We start from the raw sequence: 20,156 nt of genomic DNA, 5'->3' as shown, positions 1-20,156 counted from the left end.
AGTTGTACCATGATCCTGATAGCCCCAGCGTGGCCGCGCCAGCACTGGTATACAGAACTACACCTTCTATCGCTGGAACCTCCAATTCCATTCAGGACATGCCCACATCTCCTTACAATGAACCAGGGACAAGTCCAACATCCGGATCCAACATCTCTCAAATTATCGGCTTGGCTCCTGAGTTCAGAGAGTTCCAGAATTTAGATCTTCCACAAGAATGCAGAGTCGTTCTAGCCCGGGCCCGGGCTGAAAGTACTATTAAGACATATTCCCTTAAGTGGAAAAGGTTCTGTTTGTGGTGTAGAGCTCAGAAATTGCATCCGTTCACTTCTACTCCAGCACAAATTCTGCCCTATTTGCTCCACTTAGCCAATTCAGGGCTGGCACACGCTTCAATAAAAGTCCATCTGGCGGCCATTTCCAGGTTTCGACGTTCTTCTTGTGGTGCTTCACTATGGACCAACAGACTGGTCAAGCAGTTTCTAAAGGGATTATTCAGAACTTTCCCTCCAGTGCGAGCGTCACCACCTACATGGCAACTAAATGTGGTACTAGCTCACCTTATGAAACACCCGTTCGAGCCAATTCACAAAACAGATCTTAAATATTTGTCATGGAAAACGGCTCTATTGCTGGCGCTCACGACAGCAAGGAGAGTGAGTGAGCTGCAGGCTTTTTCTGTGCAAGACCCCTTTATCCAGTTTAAAAATGACAGGGTCATTATACGGACTAATCCAAAATTTATACCAAAGGTTCCGTCCTCTTTCCATCTCAATGAACCTATTGTCCTGAGATCTTTCTTCCCGAATCCATCATCTGCGGCAGAAGGATCTCTACACTCATTGGACCTCAAGCGATGTCTCAAATTCTACATACACAGGACTGAGCAATTTCGGAAATCTTACCAATTGTTTGTTGCATTTAGCAGGCCCAGGAAAGGCCTAGCATTGACAAAACAGAGCATTTCCAGATGGATTTCATCGGCCATTGCATTCTGTCACCAACAGGCGGGCCATCCTCTGCCTTCCAAGGTTCGAGCACACTCCACTAGAGCGGTAGCCACCTCCATGGCGCTCTTTGCTGGGGTACCCATTGTCGACATCTGCAGAGCGGCGACATGGAAGACGCCACATACGTTCACCAAGCACTACTGCTTGGATTCTGCACTTATGAAGGATGCAGCAGTAGGACAGGCGGTCCTACGTCATCTATTTCATTAGAGGTGAGCCTTCTTCCTATCATCCCACCTTCCAGGTAATTTCTCGCACATTTCTTATCAGGTTGTGAGTACTATGTAAACTGTGTAACAACTTTTGATAAGTTTATTATGCATTTCAAGATGTATTTGCGAAATGTGCTCATTATTGCTTGCTATTCTGATTCAGGCATGTGAATCTATGAAAGATACCCATAATACTGGATAAGAAATGCGTTACTTACCTGTAACAGCAGTTATCCAGTATTGGTATCTTTCATAGATTCACATGCAACCCACCCGCCTCCCCTTGAAGGGCTCACCTAAGTCTTCTCAGTAGGTACTACTTGGCACGGTGCTTACGAAAATCTGAGGGACAAGGGCTCCTTCCAGGAAGGTGAGGAGGGTGATAAGGGCTGATTGGCTACTGGCCAAAGTTTGGTCCTTTTTACATAAGGACCTAGATAGGCTACTAATGTGAGGCCTCTGGCCTATATGTCCATGTGACATTACTATATTTATTTTACCGCGGACTCCCACCCCGACGACGGGGAATGATTCAGGCATGTGAATCTATGAAAGATACCAATACTGGATAACTGCTGTTACAGGTAAGTAACGCATTTCTTCCTCAGTATTTAACAAAGAGGCAAAAGCATAGGTGAACCAGGAAGAAATTAGCAAAATGTCCTTATCGTTCAGCCATAAGACAATTCGTTCAAAGTCATGCCCTGCTATTATTTTCATAACTTGGTCAACGTGGAGCAGAAGTTGATGGCTATGGGTGAATACTGAAGAATGGCTGGCATAAAAAATCCTCTAAATTCTGTAATACAAGGTAAGGTCTACAACTCATTTTCAAAGGCAATAAGGTTTTTTCTTAAATAACTTATCACATGCTTCTGAAATAAAAAATAGTTGTGGTAACAACAAACATTGCACTTGAACATGTGTTGATTAGCTAGGAAGCGCACAATTCCAGCACTGAGCGAAGTGCTTTCTCAGTCATTGAGTTGTTACATTAAGGGTGTCATTGAACAAGCAGGTGCTCGTGACTTCAGAGATTCTTTGTTACAGTCTTTCTGGTGAGGTTAATTTCTTCTTGTAGAAGTTAGCAGTTCCCACCCAACTATTGATATGATCATTACATTTTGTTTAATTCTAGAACATCTTCATTGGGGAGGATATCCGGAAGCAATTACCCCAAGAGTCCGCAGAGTTTGATGAAATCAACGTTGATTGGAAGACTATCATGGATCGACTGAGTGCAGACAACAACGCACTTCGGGCAACACATTATCCAGGTAAATGCAGACAAATGTTAACTGTCCTCTATGCTGTGCTCATTGGGATCTTACATAGCATGCCACCTTGCATTTCACAAGCCATCATAAGCAGAATAACAAACGATGTTGTTGCATGCCTTTAATGCCCAAGATTCAAAGGTTGGCTCACCTATACTATTAAAATCACTTCCATATCAATTCCTGTTTTACTTTGCACCCTTTTTCAGGAATAAGGGCTTGTGCTATAGTGTGTGTCTAAGAAATTATGACTTTGCACATATTTCTGTAGTTGTGCACCAATAAATTATTTTCTCATCCTTTATTACTGTTCATTGTTCAGTCTGACAACGGGTTTGCCACTTTTCTTCATTTACCTATTAATTCCATAGTTTTGTTATGCTCTTTTTTGGTCTGAGTGTTATATGTGAAATTAAGAATAGCATGACTTGTGCACCTTTTAAATAACTTAATACGCTATCAGACAGAGAAACAACTGAATGAATTTTCTACTTGCTAGGATGTCATGGTAGATTATTAAGGACGTGACCAGCAAGGTCTGATGCATCTTCATCATTTCACTTCACACAGTGTGCATGGTGGAATGGTACTCAGTTTGATTTGCATAAACTGGATTCTTACTGCAACACCTACAGAAATTAGTGCTGAAGGAATTCTACAAATAGGTAATATAGTATGTTCTGATTTTTAGTTTATTTCCATAGAGATTTAAAGTTTTGCAAAGATGTACTTCAGATATGTTAAAAGTAAGTCTATCCTTCTCGGGGAGCAAGTGCAACACATAGAGGATAACTTCATGACACATACTAGTTGTTAGAAATGCTGTCAGATGTGTATAACTCTACTCAGTGAGAGTTCCTTCTAGTGATTCACTTTTCATCGTTGCAGCAACCCTAACTGCTCAGTTACATACATCAGCTAATGGTATTGTAACAGTTCTCTGTTGTTAGACCTGGCACCTTGGCGTGAGTTTCCCTTCCACTTTTTGCTGTTGTGCCTCAGATGTTTTTGCTGGTGTCCGCTACTCAGGGCACTGCGCCACGGCCAACCCGTGCCGCAGTGCAAGTGCTCCCTACTGTAAAGTGTACATGTGATTGATATACCTGATTGGTTCATTGGATTTACTGTCAGTCCCCAGTAAAGTGCACCAGGAGTGCCAGGGCTTGTGAATGCCAATACTGCTAGTGGGCCTGCAGCGCTGGTTGCGCCACCCACAGAAGCAGCCTTAAAATGTGTCTAGGGTCTGCCATTGCAGAACCTGCGTACAGTCTGGTACTGTCATGCTGGCTGGGCAAGTGCACACACTTGCCAGCCCCTAAACCTTCCCTTAACTTCATATTAGTCACCCCTATGGTAGGCCTGAGGGCAGGGTGCATTGTAAGTATAAGGTAGAACATGCCCAGATGTGTGTGGCATGTTCTAATAGTGAATTACTGCCAAATTCGTTTTTCACTATTGTAAGGCTACCAGTTCCCTTCTAGGCCAGATGGGCTGCTGGAATTATTACACTCTATAATCCCAGCAGGCTCAGGGAACATGGTAGAAATTAATGTTTAGTATGCCTGAACTCAGAATAATAAAATACTTCTTTTAGTAAAGTTTATTTTAATATCCTGTGTTTGCAAATGCTACTTTTAGAAAGTTAGCATTTGCTTGCCTAACCATTTCAGCCCGCCTCTGCTTGGATGTGGATCTGACTGTCTGGTGTGTGTGAGTGACAGGGCTGGGAGTTGACAGGTAGTGAATAGCCAGATGACACCTTAGTGGGTGGTGGGAGTTTCCCCTGAATGATGCATCAGGCTGTGCTCTGCCACCACAATGCTGGCTCCGCCCTCCTGGGGAGCGACTGATGACTCAGCCTGCACCTGGCCCAGGAAAGACCGAAGCTTTTCAACAGAGTGCTCAGGCTGCCCCTGTCTTCACAATGCCGGCTCCGCCCCCCTGGGGAGCGGCTGATGTGCCTGCCCTCACACTGAATGCAGAAGCAGAAGTACCCACCACAAGTGCTCAGGAGCTGAGAGCAGTTATGCAGAGGCCCCCCTGGCCAGTGAGAACAAAAGAAACTGTGTATAAAAGTAGGAGCCCTGCTCCTTGTAAATTAGAATCCTGTTTCACCACGAAGGACCTCTGCCCGACTAGAAGGAGAAGAGACGCTGGGAGAACTGGCCTGCTGCTTGCCTTGCTGAGAAAGGAGAGGAAAAGACTTGATAAGAAAAGACTTTGCTGCTTTGTGCTTAAACATTCTCCAAGGGCTTGACTGAGCTTGCCCCCTGACCTGAGCCACAGGACCATCTGGCTCAACCTGCCTCTGCTCGTCTGCCGGTAATTAACCGGGATATCTACTACTGCCGGAGCTGTGACTTTGGTGCCCCCCAGCCCCTCTCTGAGGCCGTGACCGACTGTGTCTCCTCGTCCCCGCCGAGGAAGAGCTCCGCTCCGTTGAGCCGCTCTTCCCCCGCTGAGGAGATCGCTGAGTTGACCGCCTGGAAGGCTCGCTGCTGTGGTGCCCCCCAGCCCTTTCCTCAGGCCGTGACCGACTGTGTCCTCTCGTCCCCGCCGAGGAAGAGCTCCGCTCCGTTGAGCCGCTCTTCCCCCGCTGAGAGGATCGCTGTGTCGACCGCCTAAGAAGGCCCGCTGCGGTGCCTCACCCTCCCGCCAGAAATCCCCACCGGACGCAAACAGACCCAGGGGACAGACCTCCGACTGGACGGACGCCTCGGGTGCCAGCCTCGCTCTGCCTGAGCCGCTGGGCACCTCGCCTTTGTCCCCGGAGGAAAGCCGCCACCGAGACCGTCAACGGGCTCGGGGCCCGCAACGTTTGTTTCTACCCTTGATTTTGGGGTTGCCAGCCTGCCTGCAAGGGCCAAGGAATTGTGAATATCCCCCGCGGTGCGAGCCGCCCCTGTTCCGCTGACTCGCACCGCTCTGTGTGCCTGCCTGCAGCTCCGCGCTGAGAAGAGCGCTCCAGCCCCTCCCGCTGGAATCCTTTAGCTGTCGGGAGGACGAGGCTGCAATCGGAGCCCCTGCCCGAGTGACTGGGGCTGCGCTGGGTCCTTGGGCCTCCCCTCCACCTGGACAGCTCTGAGGTCGGTGTTTCCCCCCCGGGGGAGTCCCGCAGACCAGGGGGGCCACTCGCTGTCAGAGACCCGGCCGGGCCGATCGCGCCTCACGCGGGAAGCGTGAGACTTGGCAGGGCGTCGGGATTTCACCCGTCTGAGGTGCCGCGAAGCGCGGCAGAGTGCATAACCGAGCCCCCTAAGACCTAGAGGGGAGGAAAAGTGCACAATCTGGGCAGAAACGAACCAGGAATCAAGAGAACACTGTGGAATACAACTTAAGATAAGAACAGTGCATTTTTGAACTACAACTAAAAGAGAGCTTGCCTATTTACAACCTGTGGGCATACAGAACCGTTATTTGATCTTGTGATAAGTCTGACCTAAGAGATATATATTTTACATAAAGAAGCGTATTTTTATATACTCACAGCCTGGTGTCCATTTGTGGGGGGATTGGTATATTTTACTGTGTGTGTGTCTACAAATGCTTAACTGACTAACGCCTGGAGAATCGCCTTGGCTGCTCACGCCACGCACCTAGAGGGTGAGCAAGGGTAATTCTGAAGGGTCATCCTTTGCCCTGACTTAGAGGAGAGGGTCCCTGCTTGTCACAAGTACTTACTTGCGCCAACCAGAGACCCCCAATTCTAACATTGGTGGCAGCGGTGGGATTTGCGAATTTGCATTTGTAGTTTACATACAGTGAATTACTGATCACCACATAGGGAGAGCAGATCTATAACGCAGCCACAGGTTTCCAGTTCCTTTTTGCTAATTTTGTTGAGACATCTGCCATTACTGAAGCCATGCCTGGCTCGCTCCCTGCTGGAAGAGCGCTCTCTACCTTCTCTGGAGCAGATGACATAGATTGGAGGGAGGGAGCCTTGAGGAGCTTAACCAATGACCAGCTGAAAGAGCTCTGCACAAAATGCAGAATTGCCAAAAGTGGATTGAGCAACAAGACCCAACTCGTGACGGCGCTGAGAGCCTGGAGGGAGTCAAGAGATCCACAGACCCCGGTGGATATCATTCCACCAGATGGCGCTGTAGAGCCCCCCAGAGGCCTGTCACCAGAGGAGCTGGCAGACAGGGCAGCAGACAGGGCACATGCAATGGAGATGGCAAGATTAGCTGGGCAAATGGAAATGGAAAAACAAAAACTGGAAATGGACAAGCAAAGATTGGCCATGGAGGCACAGCAACGCCAGCTGGACCATGACCTGAGAATGAAGGAGTTGGATCAAAGAGGTTTGGGAACAGCTCCTTCTGGTGGCAGCACAACGCCGGTGCAGGTAGAGTCCAAGGTGTACATCCCCAAAGATATAGTTAAAGAATTCTTTAGGGGGGATGACATAGGACAGTGGTTTAGGGCCTATGAGGTAGCCATGTCCTCCCACCGGGTCCCTGAGAAAGATTGGGGAGCGGGGTTGTGGGGAAGGTTCCTTAGTGAAGGGCGGGACACCCTGCTAGATTTGCCCACTGCAGAACAGATTTCCTATCCCCACATGAAAGAGGCCTTAATGACCAGGTATGGGCTTACCCCTGAATTATATAGACAGAGGTTCAGGGGGTGTGCAAAGCGTCCTGGGACTACGTATGTGGAGTATGTGATTTTTTTTTGCAGAGCCCTGGATGGTTGGGTGAAGGGTAACAAGGTGAATGATTTTCAAAGTCTCTTTGATTTAATTGCATGGGAGCACTTGTCTGATAACTGTTTTCCTGAGTTACGCCAGCACCTGATTGATAGCAAGCTGTCCAACCCGAGGAAGCTTGCTGAGGAGGCGGACCGCTGGCTCAGCACCAGGGTCCACAAGGGTCCAGTGGGAGACTCCGCCAAGGGTGGGCAGGGTCCCCAGCAGAAGAGTGGGGGGGACAGGGGTAAACAGAAAGGGTTCCCTAAAGGCCCCCAAAGTAATCCTCAAGGGAACCAGCAGAAGGGTTCTCAGCCTCCCCCACCCCCAAAGCAGAATGGGGCCCCGACAGGTAGACCTGTTCCAAAGGGGCCCTTCAATTGTTACAAATGTGGTGACCCGGGGCACATAGCCAGTGACCCCAAGTGTCGCCTGTTTGGAAAACCAGCACCCACTGGTGCTCCGCCCCGACAAGTGACCAGTGTTCACTTAGGAGAAGAAGTGATGGTCCCGGGGGGTGGAGATCCTGTTCAGATGACCCTAGTCTCACTAGGAGACAGTGAGATGGTCCCTACAAACTACCTGCCCTCTAACACTAAAAAATATGGGCAGGTGGTTACCATCAATGGTAAGAAAGCTGAGGCTCTTAGAGATACAGGAGCCAGTGTGACTGCAGTGAGGCAGCACCTGGTGTCTCAAGAGCAGGTTGTACCCCATGCCTACTGTAGGGTTGTCAACGCTGACAATTCAGAGAGTCAGTGTCCGATGGCTCAAGTTCCCTTCGAGTGGGGGGGGGTCTCTGGTACTCTGCAGGTCTGTGTGAGGAAAACCATGCCTGTTGACTGTTTGCTAGGGAACGACTTGGAGGACTCCCCTTGGGAAAAGGTGGAGAAAACGACTCACCTGAAGATGGTGGGTCTGCCTGACTGGGCGTGCGTGACCACCCGGTCAATGGCAGCCAGTAGGGGTGATCAAGAAGTCCTGGGACCTGAAGGAGAGGCCCAGGAACCGGCCTTAGAGAGAAGGCGCAGGGGGCGCGGGAAACCGGCCCCTGCTGTTCCCACGGTCCAGGAGGAAGCAGACCTTGAGGGGGATGCCCTGGAGCCTACAGGGGAACAGATTGCTGAACTGGGGGACCTGCCTGAGCTGACCCATTGGCAGCAAGAAGGAGGCCCCTCCAGGGAGGAATTCTGCAGGGAGCAGAAAGAATGCCCTTCTCTCGTGGGGATGCGGCAGCAGGCTGCAGACCAGGCCAATGGTGTTCAGGCCAAAACACATTATGTGTACTGGGAGAATGACCTCCTGTATTCAGAGCCTAAGACTGCTGAACCTGGGTCAGCCCGTGTGCTGGTGGTACCCCAGAAGTTCAGAGCCTTCCTACTGGGACTGGCTCATGATGTGCCGTTAGCAGGACATTTGGGGATGGACAAGACCTATGACAGGCTTGTCACCCACTTTTACTGGCCCCAAATGCACAAGAGCTCAGATGCTCATTGTAGGACCTGTCCAACTTGCCAGGCAAGTGGGAAGAGTGGAGGGAAGAACAAGGCTCCACTCCAACCATTCCCTGTAGTCAGTACTCCATTCCAACGAGTGGGTATTGACATTGTTGGGCCTCTGGACCCCAAGACAGCCATGGGCAACAGGTTCATCCTGGTCTTGGTGGATCATGCCACCCGGTACCCTGAAGCCATCCCTCTGAGGACAGTGACGGCCCCCGTGGTGGGGCGTGCACTAATGGGAATTTTCTCCAGAGTGGGGTTCCCTCTAGAGGTGGTGAGCGACAGAGGGACCAACTTCATATCCAAGTATATGAAGTCCCTTTGGCAAGAGTGTGGTGTGACCTACAAGTTCACCACACCTTACCATCCACAAGGAAATGGGTTGGTTGAAAGATTCAACCGAACCCTGAAGGGCATGATCATGGGCCTGGAAGGTCCAATGAGGCGTAAGTGGGACGTCCTCTTACCATGCCTGCTCTTTGCATACCGCGAGGTGCCACAGAAGTCTCTAGGGTTCAGCCCCTTTGAGCTGCTGTATGGTCACCCCGTGAGAGGACCACTGAGTTTGGTAAAGGAAGGCTGGGAGCAATCTCCCAGGAAACCTCCCCAGAATGTATATAGCTACATGCTGGCCTTCAGAAACCAAACCAGGCGCTTCAGACAACTTGCTGAGGCAAATCTGGAAGCTAGCCAGGAGGAGATGAAGCGGTGGTACGACCAGAATGCCACTCTGGTAGAGCTTCAGCCTGGACAAGAGGTGTATGTCTTGGCCCCAGTGGAACCCTGTGCACTTCAGGATAAGTGGACAGGCCCATTTGAGGTTGTGGAGCGCAAGAGCTCAGTGACATACTTGGTGGACATGAAGACGCCCAGGAATCCTTTAAGGGTCTTACATGTCAACCGCCTCAAGCCCCACTTGAAAAGGTCCGAAGTGGGCATGCTGTTGGCCACTGATGATGGAATGGAAGAGGAGTCTGAGCCTCTTCCTGACCTCTTAGTGGCCTGTGAGAAAGATGGGTCAGTGGATGGAGTTAACCTCTCACCCACCCTGACCCCTGAGCAACAGGAAGACTGCCGCCAGTTGCTGGGGCAGTTTCCAGACCTGTTCTCCCTGGTTCCTAGTGTCACAGATTGGTGCGTCCATGATGTGGACACAGGAGACAGCTTACCTGTGAAGCATAAGACTTACAGGGTAACTGACAGGGTCCGGGCCTGCATCAAGGAGGAGGTCTCCAAGATGCTTGCTCTTAGGGTGGTTGAGTCTTCCAGCAGTCCTTGGTCCAGCCCCGTGGTCTTGGTCCCAAAGGCTGCTGCGCCGGGAGCCACACCTGAACTCCGGTTCTGTGTGGACTACAGAGGACTCAATTCAGTCACCAAGACTGACGCGCACCCTATCCCCAGAGCTGATGAGCTCATTGATCGGCTAGGGGCTGCCCGGTTCCTCAGCACGTTTGATTTAACGTCTGGGTACTGGCAGATCGCCTTGACCGAGGGGGCAAAGGAGAGGTCAGCATTCTCCACACCAGATGGGCATTTCCAGTTCCGGGTTATGCCATTTGGGATGAAGAATGCCCCTGCCACCTTTCAGAGGTTGGTCAACCAGGTGTTGGTTGGGCTGGATGAGTTCAGTGCCGCCTACCTGGATGACATCGCAGTGTTCAGTGGTACCTGGCCAGAACACCTGCGACACCTCTGGGAAGTGTTGATGGCCCTGCGCAAGGCAGGCCTCACAATCAAGGCGAGCAAGTGCCAGATTGGGCAGGGTTCCGTGGTGTACTTGGGACACCAAGTGGGGAGTGGCAAGGTGGCACCCTTGCAACCCAAAATTGAGACCATCCTGGCTTGGGAACCCCCCAAGACCCAGACTGCAGTGAGAGCCTTCCTTGGGCTCACTGGGTATTACAGGAGGTTTGTCAAGGGCTATGGCACTATTGTGACCCCCTTGACAGAGCTGACTTCTAAGAAGCAGCCCAGGAATGTGATTTGGACTGACACCTGTCAGAAGGCTTTTGACACCCTGAAGACTGCCATGTGCACGGCGCCCGTGCTCCTGGCTCCTGATTTCTCCAAGGAATTCATAGTGCAAACAGACGCTTCAGAGCATGGTGTAGGGGCTGTTCTCTCACAGATGACTGAGGAGGGCTGGGACCAACCTGTAGCCTTCATCAGTAGGAGGTTACTTCCACGGGAAAGTAGGTGGAGTGCAATAGAGCGTGAAGCATTTGCTGTGGTCTGGGCACTGAAGAAGCTAAGACCCTACTTGTTTGGGTCTCACTTCCGGGTTCAGACAGACCACAGGCCCCTCAGATGGTTGATGCAAATGAGGGGTGAGAACCCAAAACTGTTGAGGTGGTCCATCTCCCTACAGGGTATGGACTTTACGGTGGAACACCGCCCTGGCACAGATCACGCCAACGCTGACGGTCTGTCCAGGTTTTTCCGCCTTAGTGATGTGGAACTCCCTGGGGAAGGGTAGTTCCCCCCACATTTCAGCTGGAGGGGACACGTGTTAGACCTGGCACCTTGGCGTGAGTTTCCCTTCCACTTTTTGCTGTTGTGCCTCAGATGTTTTTGCTGGTGTCCGCTACTCAGGGCACTGCGCCACGGCCAACCCGTGCCGCAGTGCAAGTGCTCCCTACTGTAAAGTGTACATGTGATTGATATACCTGATTGGTTCATTGGATTTACTGTCAGTCCCCAGTAAAGTGCACCAGGAGTGCCAGGGCTTGTGAATGCCAATACTGCTAGTGGGCCTGCAGCGCTGGTTGCGCCACCCACAGAAGCAGCCTTAAAATGTGTCTAGGGTCTGCCATTGCAGAACCTGCGTACAGTCTGGTACTGTCATGCTGGCTGGGCAAGTGCACACACTTGCCAGCCCCTAAACCTTCCCTTAACTTCATATTAGTCACCCCTATGGTAGGCCTGAGGGCAGGGTGCATTGTAAGTATAAGGTAGAACATGCCCAGATGTGTGTGGCATGTTCTAATAGTGAATTACTGCCAAATTCGTTTTTCACTATTGTAAGGCTACCAGTTCCCTTCTAGGCCAGATGGGCTGCTGGAATTATTACACTCTATAATCCCAGCAGGCTCAGGGAACATGGTAGAAATTAATGTTTAGTATGCCTGAACTCAGAATAATAAAATACTTCTTTTAGTAAAGTTTATTTTAATATCCTGTGTTTGCAAATGCTACTTTTAGAAAGTTAGCATTTGCTTGCCTAACCATTTCAGCCCGCCTCTGCTTGGATGTGGATCTGACTGTCTGGTGTGTGTGAGTGACAGGGCTGGGAGTTGACAGGTAGTGAATAGCCAGATGACACCTTAGTGGGTGGTGGGAGTTTCCCCTGAATGATGCATCAGGCTGTGCTCTGCCACCACAATGCTGGCTCCGCCCTCCTGGGGAGCGACTGATGACTCAGCCTGCACCTGGCCCAGGAAAGACCGAAGCTTTTCAACAGAGTGCTCAGGCTGCCCCTGTCTTCACAATGCCGGCTCCGCCCCCCTGGGGAGCGGCTGATGTGCCTGCCCTCACACTGAATGCAGAAGCAGAAGTACCCACCACAAGTGCTCAGGAGCTGAGAGCAGTTATGCAGAGGCCCCCCTGGCCAGTGAGAACAAAAGAAACTGTGTATAAAAGTAGGAGCCCTGCTCCTTGTAAATTAGAATCCTGTTTCACCACGAAGGACCTCTGCCCGACTAGAAGGAGAAGAGACGCTGGGAGAACTGGCCTGCTGCTTGCCTTGCTGAGAAAGGAGAGGAAAAGACTTGATAAGAAAAGACTTTGCTGCTTTGTGCTTAAACATTCTCCAAGGGCTTGACTGAGCTTGCCCCCTGACCTGAGCCACAGGACCATCTGGCTCAACCTGCCTCTGCTCGTCTGCCGGTAATTAACCGGGATATCTACTACTGCCGGAGCTGTGACTTTGGTGCCCCCCAGCCCCTCTCTGAGGCCGTGACCGACTGTGTCTCCTCGTCCCCGCCGAGGAAGAGCTCCGCTCCGTTGAGCCGCTCTTCCCCCGCTGAGGAGATCGCTGAGTTGACCGCCTGGAAGGCTCGCTGCTGTGGTGCCCCCCAGCCCTTTCCTCAGGCCGTGACCGACTGTGTCCTCTCGTCCCCGCCGAGGAAGAGCTCCGCTCCGTTGAGCCGCTCTTCCCCCGCTGAGAGGATCGCTGTGTCGACCGCCTAAGAAGGCCCGCTGCGGTGCCTCACCCTCCCGCCAGAAATCCCCACCGGACGCAAACAGACCCAGGGGACAGACCTCCGACTGGACGGACGCCTCGGGTGCCAGCCTCGCTCTGCCTGAGCCGCTGGGCACCTCGCCTTTGTCCCCGGAGGAAAGCCGCCACCGAGACCGTCAACGGGCTCGGGGCCCGCAACGTTTGTTTCTACCCTTGATTTTGGGGTTGCCAGCCTGCCTGCAAGGGCCAAGGAATTGTGAATATCCCCCGCGGTGCGAGCCGCCCCTGTTCCGCTGACTCGCACCGCTCTGTGTGCCTGCCTGCAGCTCCGCGCTGAGAAGAGCGCTCCAGCCCCTCCCGCTGGAATCCTTTAGCTGTCGGGAGGACGAGGCTGCAATCGGAGCCCCTGCCCGAGTGACTGGGGCTGCGCTGGGTCCTTGGGCCTCCCCTCCACCTGGACAGCTCTGAGGTCGGTGTTTCCCCCCCGGGGGAGTCCCGCAGACCAGGGGGGCCACTCGCTGTCAGAGACCCGGCCGGGCCGATCGCGCCTCACGCGGGAAGCGTGAGACTTGGCAGGGCGTCGGGATTTCACCCGTCTGAGGTGCCGCGAAGCGCGGCAGAGTGCATAACCGAGCCCCCTAAGACCTAGAGGGGAGGAAAAGTGCACAATCTGGGCAGAAACGAACCAGGAATCAAGAGAACACTGTGGAATACAACTTAAGATAAGAACAGTGCATTTTTGAACTACAACTAAAAGAGAGCTTGCCTATTTACAACCTGTGGGCATACAGAACCGTTATTTGATCTTGTGATAAGTCTGACCTAAGAGATATATATTTTACATAAAGAAGCGTATTTTTATATACTCACAGCCTGGTGTCCATTTGTGGGGGGATTGGTATATTTTACTGTGTGTGTGTCTACAAATGCTTAACTGACTAACGCCTGGAGAATCGCCTTGGCTGCTCACGCCACGCACCTAGAGGGTGAGCAAGGGTAATTCTGAAGGGTCATCCTTTGCCCTGACTTAGAGGAGAGGGTCCCTGCTTGTCACAAGTACTTACTTGCGCCAACCAGAGACCCCCAATTCTAACATCTGTGAAACAGAAGTCAGAATTCAGGATTGATGACATATCATCTTCAAAAGGTTAAGTGGGTGGAACGCAATATTAGAGGAAGGTCAGAGACAGAGTGATATAGGTAAAACACATTGGTGGATTAATGGACCTTAGAATAATGCAGTGTGATGACCCATTTGACCATGTTCACTGGGAAGATCATAATTTAGTTTCTCATGCTGTGACATTTCAAACTCCTGTGTCTCAAGAGCCTAATTGGTATGGCAAGGAATATGTAGTGGTACTTGCCTCTCTCCATAGCAGTATTCTGATTATGGCTAGTCTATTTGCTGACTTTTACAGAGTAGGTCTACAGATCAGCAATGGTTGTCATTCAGTGTACCCATTCATTCACTGATTTTTATAAATGCAGCCAATGCATTGTACATATATATATCCTTGAGGGCAGCTCTTGTGTGGTCATTAATGCAGCTAATATAGTGTCCATTGGTCCATTTATGAATTTAGTATTTCTCTCTTTTTACCTCTTTAACGGCCTCAGATCCTTTCTGGCTCCCTTTCCCCACCTTCACGGACAAGTCTACGATTGACTATATCTTTATTTCAGATCATCTTGTATCATATCTTAATAACTTTGAGGTGGTCAACAGAGACAAGGGTGACAATAGGCCGCTGAGGGTAACCCTTCAGTAAATTGGAAAACCGCAGCACAGCTGCAAACACTAGGGGCCTCTACTGGAGAAGAGCACCATGTCAAGTCAAGTCAAGTCAAAGGATTTATATAGCGCACTACATACCCGTAGGGTTTCAAGGCGCTTAGGAGGGGGGGGAGAATTACTTGTCAAAAATCCACGTTTTAAGTTGCTTTCTGAATGCTAGGTGGTTCTGGGTAAGGCGAAGGAAAGTGGGGAGAGAGTTCCAAGTTTTAGCAGCCAGGTATGAAAAGGATCTGCCTCCCATGGTGGTCTTGTTGATGCGAGGTACAGTGGCGAGGGCTTGGCTGGAGGAACGTAGTTGGCGGGAGGGGGTGTAGAAGGACAGTCGTGAGTTGAGGCATTCTGGGCCGATGTCGTAGAGTGATTTGTGTGCGTGGGTAAGCAGTCGGAAAGTGATTCTCTTATTGATGGGTAGCCAGTGGAGGTCTTTAAGGTGACCAGAGATGTGATCGTTGCGTGGGATGTCTAATATGAGTCTGGCTGAGGCGTTTTGGATTCGTTGGAGTTTCTTCTGGAGTTTTGCGGTAGTCCCTGCGTAGAGGGTGTTTCCGTAGTCCAGTCGGCTCGTGACCAGAGCGTGAGTGACTATTTTCCTTGTTTCGGAGGGGATCCAGCGAAATGTTTTTCTGAGCATGCGAAGAATGTTGAAGCAGGAAGAGGATACGGCGCTGACTTGTCTGTTCATTGAGAGTGAAGAGTCCAGGATGACGCCAAGGTTCCGTGCGTGGTCTGTCGGGGTGGGTGCTTTTCCGAGGGCTTCCGGCCACCAGGAGTCGTCCCATGCAGAGGGGGATGTACCTAAGATGAGGACTTCTGTTTTGTCTGAGTTCAGTTTCAGACGGCTTTGTTTCATCCATTCGGCAACTTCTTTCATTCCTTCGTGTAGGTTGGTTTTGGCGGTGCTGGGGTCATTGGTGAGGGAAAGGATCAGTTGAGTGTCGTCAGCGTAGGAGATGATGTTGAGATTGTGTTGGCGAGCGATGGCCGCCAGGGGGCTCATGTAAATGTTGAAGAGGGTGGGGCTGAGTGACGATCCTTGTGGTACGCCGCAGATGACTTCAGAGGCCTTGGATTTGAATGGTGGAAGGCGGACTCTCTGGGTTCTTCCGGTGAGGAACGAGGTGATCCATTCAAGTGCTTTTCCTTGGATTCCAATGTTTCTGAGGCGCTGTAGAAGGGTGCTGTGGCAGACTGTGTCGAAGGCTGCGGAGAGGTCGAGGAGGATGAGGGCGACTGTGTCTCCATTGTCCAGTAGAGTTCGAATGTCGTCTGTTGCTGCGATGAGGGCGGTCTCGGTGCTGTGTTTTGCTCGGAAGCCAGATTGTGAGGGGTCGAGGGATTTGTTGGTTTCGAGGAAGGCGGCGAGCTGGTTGTTGACAGCTTTCTCGATGACTTTGGCCGGGAAAGGGAGAAGCGAGATGGGGCGGTAATTTTTGAGTTCGGTGGGGTCCGCTGTGGGTTTTTTCAGAAGGGCGGTGAGTTCAGCGTGTTTCCAGTCTTCCGGGAAGGTGGCGGAGTTGAAGGAGCAGTTGATGACGTCTCGGAGGTGCGGTGCTATGACGGAGTCTGCTTTGTTGAAGATGTGGTGAGGACATGGGTCTGTGGGAGATCCTGAGTGGATGGAATTCATCAGGTGGATGGTGTCCTCAGTGGAGATTGGATTCCAGTCGTTAAGGGTGTTCACGGGGGGAAGATGATCAGCAAATGGTAGGGTGGGTTGGTTTCCGGGTTGGTTGTCAAAGCTGTTGTGGATGTCTGCAATCTTGTTGTGGAAAAATGAGGCTAGGGAGTCGCAAAGGGTTTGAGAGGGGGTGATGTCGTTGGAGTTGGCCGAGGGATTGGAAAATTCCTTGACGATGTTGAAAAGTTCCTTGCTGTTGTGGGCGTTGTTGTCAAGTCGATCCTTGAATGCTGTTTTCTTGGCTTTTCGGATTAGTTGGTGGTGAGTGCGGGTGGCGTTTTTGAAGGCGTCCTTGGTGCTGGTGGTTGGGTCTTTTTTCCAGGCCTTTTGAAGGGAGCGGCAGAGTTTCTTGGACTTCTTGAGATCATCGTTGAACCATGAGGCCTTCTTGCTGCTAGGTTTGTTTTGACGTTTTTTCAGTGGTGCTAGGGTGTCAGCGGTGTTGGATAACCAAAGGGTGAGGTTGGCGGCGGCTTCATTAGCATTAGAAGAGAGGGCTGGGGTGTTTTGAAGGAGCGATGCGGAGATCTGGTCGGTGGTGATCTTGTTCCAGTTTCTTTGCAGAGTTGGTTGGAGGTGGTTGGTGGGTTTTGGTTTGTTGTAGGTGAAGTGAACGCAGCTGTGGTCAGTCCAGAGGAGGTCCGTAGTGTGGCTGAAGGAGACATTGTTGCTGGATGTGAAGATGGGGTCGAGTGTGTGACCTGCGATGTGGGTGGGGGAAGTGACTAGTTGTTTAAGTCCGAGGTTGGTGAGGTTGTCCACGAGGGTGGCGGTGTTGCGGTCGTTGATCTTTTCGAGGTGAAAGTTGAGGTCTCCCAGAAGGATGTAGTCTTTGGAGGGGAGCGCGTGTGGGGTGATGAAGTCTGTGATGTCTTCGCTGAATTTTGCGCGGGGTCCTGGTGGTCTGTAGAGGAGGGTGCCTCTGAGTGTGGTTTTGGGGTCGATGTGGATCTGGAAGTGAAGGTGTTCGGAGTTGGCGAGGTTGGCGTCCGAGCTGGTTGATATGCGGATTGATTTCTTATGGACGATAGCGATTCCTCCTCCTGTGTGGCTGGTACGGTCTTTGCGAGTGATCTTATAGTCTTCAGGGATGGCAATGGTGATGTCTGGTGCGGAGGAAGCATTCATCCATGTTTCCGTTAGGAAGGCGACGTCTGGAGAGAAGGTGTCGAGTAGGTTCCATAGGTCAATGGCGTGCCTGTGCACCGAGCGGGTGTTGAGGAGGATGCATTGTAGGTGGGTGGGGTCGGGAATCTGTGGTGTGGTCGTAGCGGAGATGTTGTTGGTGCCGCTGAATTTGCAGGAGAAGCAGGAGAAAGGTCCATGGGTTTGGCCAGGGGCGGCTTGGACGCAGTTGGGAGCGCGACCGGGGTTCAGGGCTAGGAGGGTTGCGGCATCGTAGGTAATGCGGGGGGCAGGGAGGGACGGGGGCCAGGGGGTCTGGCGCTGGGCGCGGTCCAGGCGCGGACGGGCGTAGACGGGCTTACCTTTGGCGCACCTTCGGCGCGGATTGGGCGCGAACGCTGCGCGTGGGAACTACTGTCATATATGGGTAGTGGAGGGGAGGGGCGAGGGCGGCTCGGCTGGGAGGCGGGGCGGGCTCGGGTCAACACGAAGCACAACAACAACAGCTACAAAATGGAGGGGGGAGTCGAGCAGGGCGCTGGGGGGTATCGCGCTATGACTTTGGCAAGAAAACAATGGTGCAAGCAGGCGAGGAGCACTCAATGCGGTTAAAGGCACAGTGAAGTAATGCAGCTCAGTTCTATGAAACCGGCAGGCAAGCGGCGAGGGTGAAACAATTAATTAAATTAAATGGCAGTGCAAATATGCTAGCGAGCTTACAACAAATAATTGAATGGCAATACAAACAAATATGCTAGCGACGTTTAAAACAATTAATTCAATGGCAGAAGCAGCGTGGGTCAAACAATTAATTAAATGGCAGAAGCAGCGTGGGTCAAATAATTAATTAAATGGCAGAAGCAGCGTGGGTCAAAACAATTAATTAAATGGCAGAAGCAGCGTGGGTCAACGATACCGCTACACGGTGGAGAGGCAGAGGAGCGACCACTCGGGGCAGAAGCACAGAGGGATCATGAAGTTCTTAGCAGATTATAATGGACTACAAACATTTGGAGTGGATTACACACAAGGAGTCGAACTCCACAGCTATATGCACCTTTACCCCCCCCCCCCACGGAGCACTGGACAACAATCCTGCAGGAATTAAAACTTGCCCTAAGGGGAAGCGGGAAACACCCACATGCAGGCCACCAATACTCACGGACTCCCCATACAAATTAAACCAAGGGAACTACATCCAACCAAACGTAGCCTCTTTAAGGCCTTGAAGGCAAGAAGAAAGGGAACCAAAAATCTGCAAACACAGGCAATAACAGTTCTTTGCGCGGAACATAGAAATAAAGTCTAGGAGATACGAACTAATACAATCGAAGCAGAATGGTTGAAAATATTCACCCTCCTCAAAGAAAGGGGACATATCCAACTTTGGAAACATTAATAGTAATACCAGTCATACAAAAGGGAATGGAGTGGCAGCCGCGGAGTGGGTCAAACACGCAAAGCAGTTATACTCTAACCACCAGAACAAGTCCTAGACTCACCCACAACAACTTTTCTCGGTAGCACACATGGTCGATAAAATACCCAACATCACAGAGGCTGAGGTAATCAACTTAATCAAAAAAGAGGACAGACGGTGCCCCGGAACCCAATGGGGTCCCTACATCAGTGTTTAAAACTAAATGTATTCTGGGCAGAACAGCTCACACTACTCTTCAAGTATGCTTACGCTACTTCAACTGTCCCACCATCATGGAAAGGCTTCATTCTTTTCCCCATTTATAAAAAAGGGGACAGTAGGAAACCAGAAAATGACCGTCTTGCTGCTCCATTAGACACTGAAGCGAAAGCGTATGCAAGAATACTACTGAAAGAACTTGGAAGCCTGGGCAAAAGACAACAACATCCTTCCCCTCTTCCAATCTGGTTTTAGGCCCGAAAGTTCCACCTTGAATAACATTCTAGTACTGGGTCATCTGTCACATCGAGCGACCCAGCCAGCCAACACAATACCCCTCTTTTGCTGTTTTGTGGACTACAGTGCAGCATTTGACCAAGTTGATCGAGGGAAGCTGTGGGAAAAGCTTGACTCCTGGGGAATCCCCCAACAGTTGCTAAAGGCAATAATCGCATTACATCAGGGGATCTGGGTCCGTACAAGACCAGCCAAACCACTGAAACAGCCACGGTGCTGACCAATAATGGCCTGAAACAAGGGTGTATCCACGCCCCTCTTCTCTTTAACCGCATGCGCGCTAGCGGTTTTCCCGTTGCGCGCTGCGTTTTTTTTAAAACGCGTTACATGACGAGCTCAGCTCGTCATGAGCGTACAAGCGTCGTCACTCATGACGAGCTGTGCTCGTCATGAGCGTGGAAGGGGTTAATCTTTATCCAGCAGACCTGGGAAAAGCCCAGGAAGGTGCAAGTTTACTAACACCAAGGCTGGGGAAAGTGCAGCTTCAAAACCTTCAGTACGCCGACGACATCGCAATAATGGATCACATGCGGTCTGGCATACAGAAAGCTCTAAATGCCCTTCACTTGTACAATCTAAAAAACAACCTTCTGGCGAACCTGGAGAAGACCGGGATACTTATTTTTAGGACGTATCACTGAAAGCAGACAGCAGGATGGCGCCTAGGCGATCTGCAAATTGAAACATGCATGAGTTATAACTACCTGGGTGTGGTGTCAGGCTATCGGAAGGGGCAAAACCAACAGCC

General features: G+C 51.0%; 1 protein-coding gene across 2 annotated transcripts in view; it reads left to right on the top strand.

Annotated features, from left to right (window-relative positions):
• DNAH2 (dynein axonemal heavy chain 2) overlaps positions 1 to 20,156 on the top strand; it is a 3,497,426-nt gene that overhangs the window by 1,001,808 nt on the left and 2,475,462 nt on the right. For both annotated transcript variants that reach the window (XM_078670326.1, XM_078670327.1), the window contains one exon: positions 2,361 to 2,499. In XM_078670326.1, coding sequence (XP_078526452.1) covers positions 2,361 to 2,499 — 139 coding nt within the window. The remainder of the gene's footprint in view (positions 1 to 2,360; positions 2,500 to 20,156) is intronic.

The sequence above is a fragment of the Lissotriton helveticus genome, chromosome 12, assembly GCF_964261635.1.
Source record: "Lissotriton helveticus chromosome 12, aLisHel1.1, whole genome shotgun sequence".
NCBI classification, from domain to species: domain Eukaryota; kingdom Metazoa; phylum Chordata; class Amphibia; order Caudata; family Salamandridae; genus Lissotriton; species Lissotriton helveticus.
Note: the sequence above shows the minus strand (reverse complement) of the source record. Positions and strands in the feature narration are given on the sequence as shown.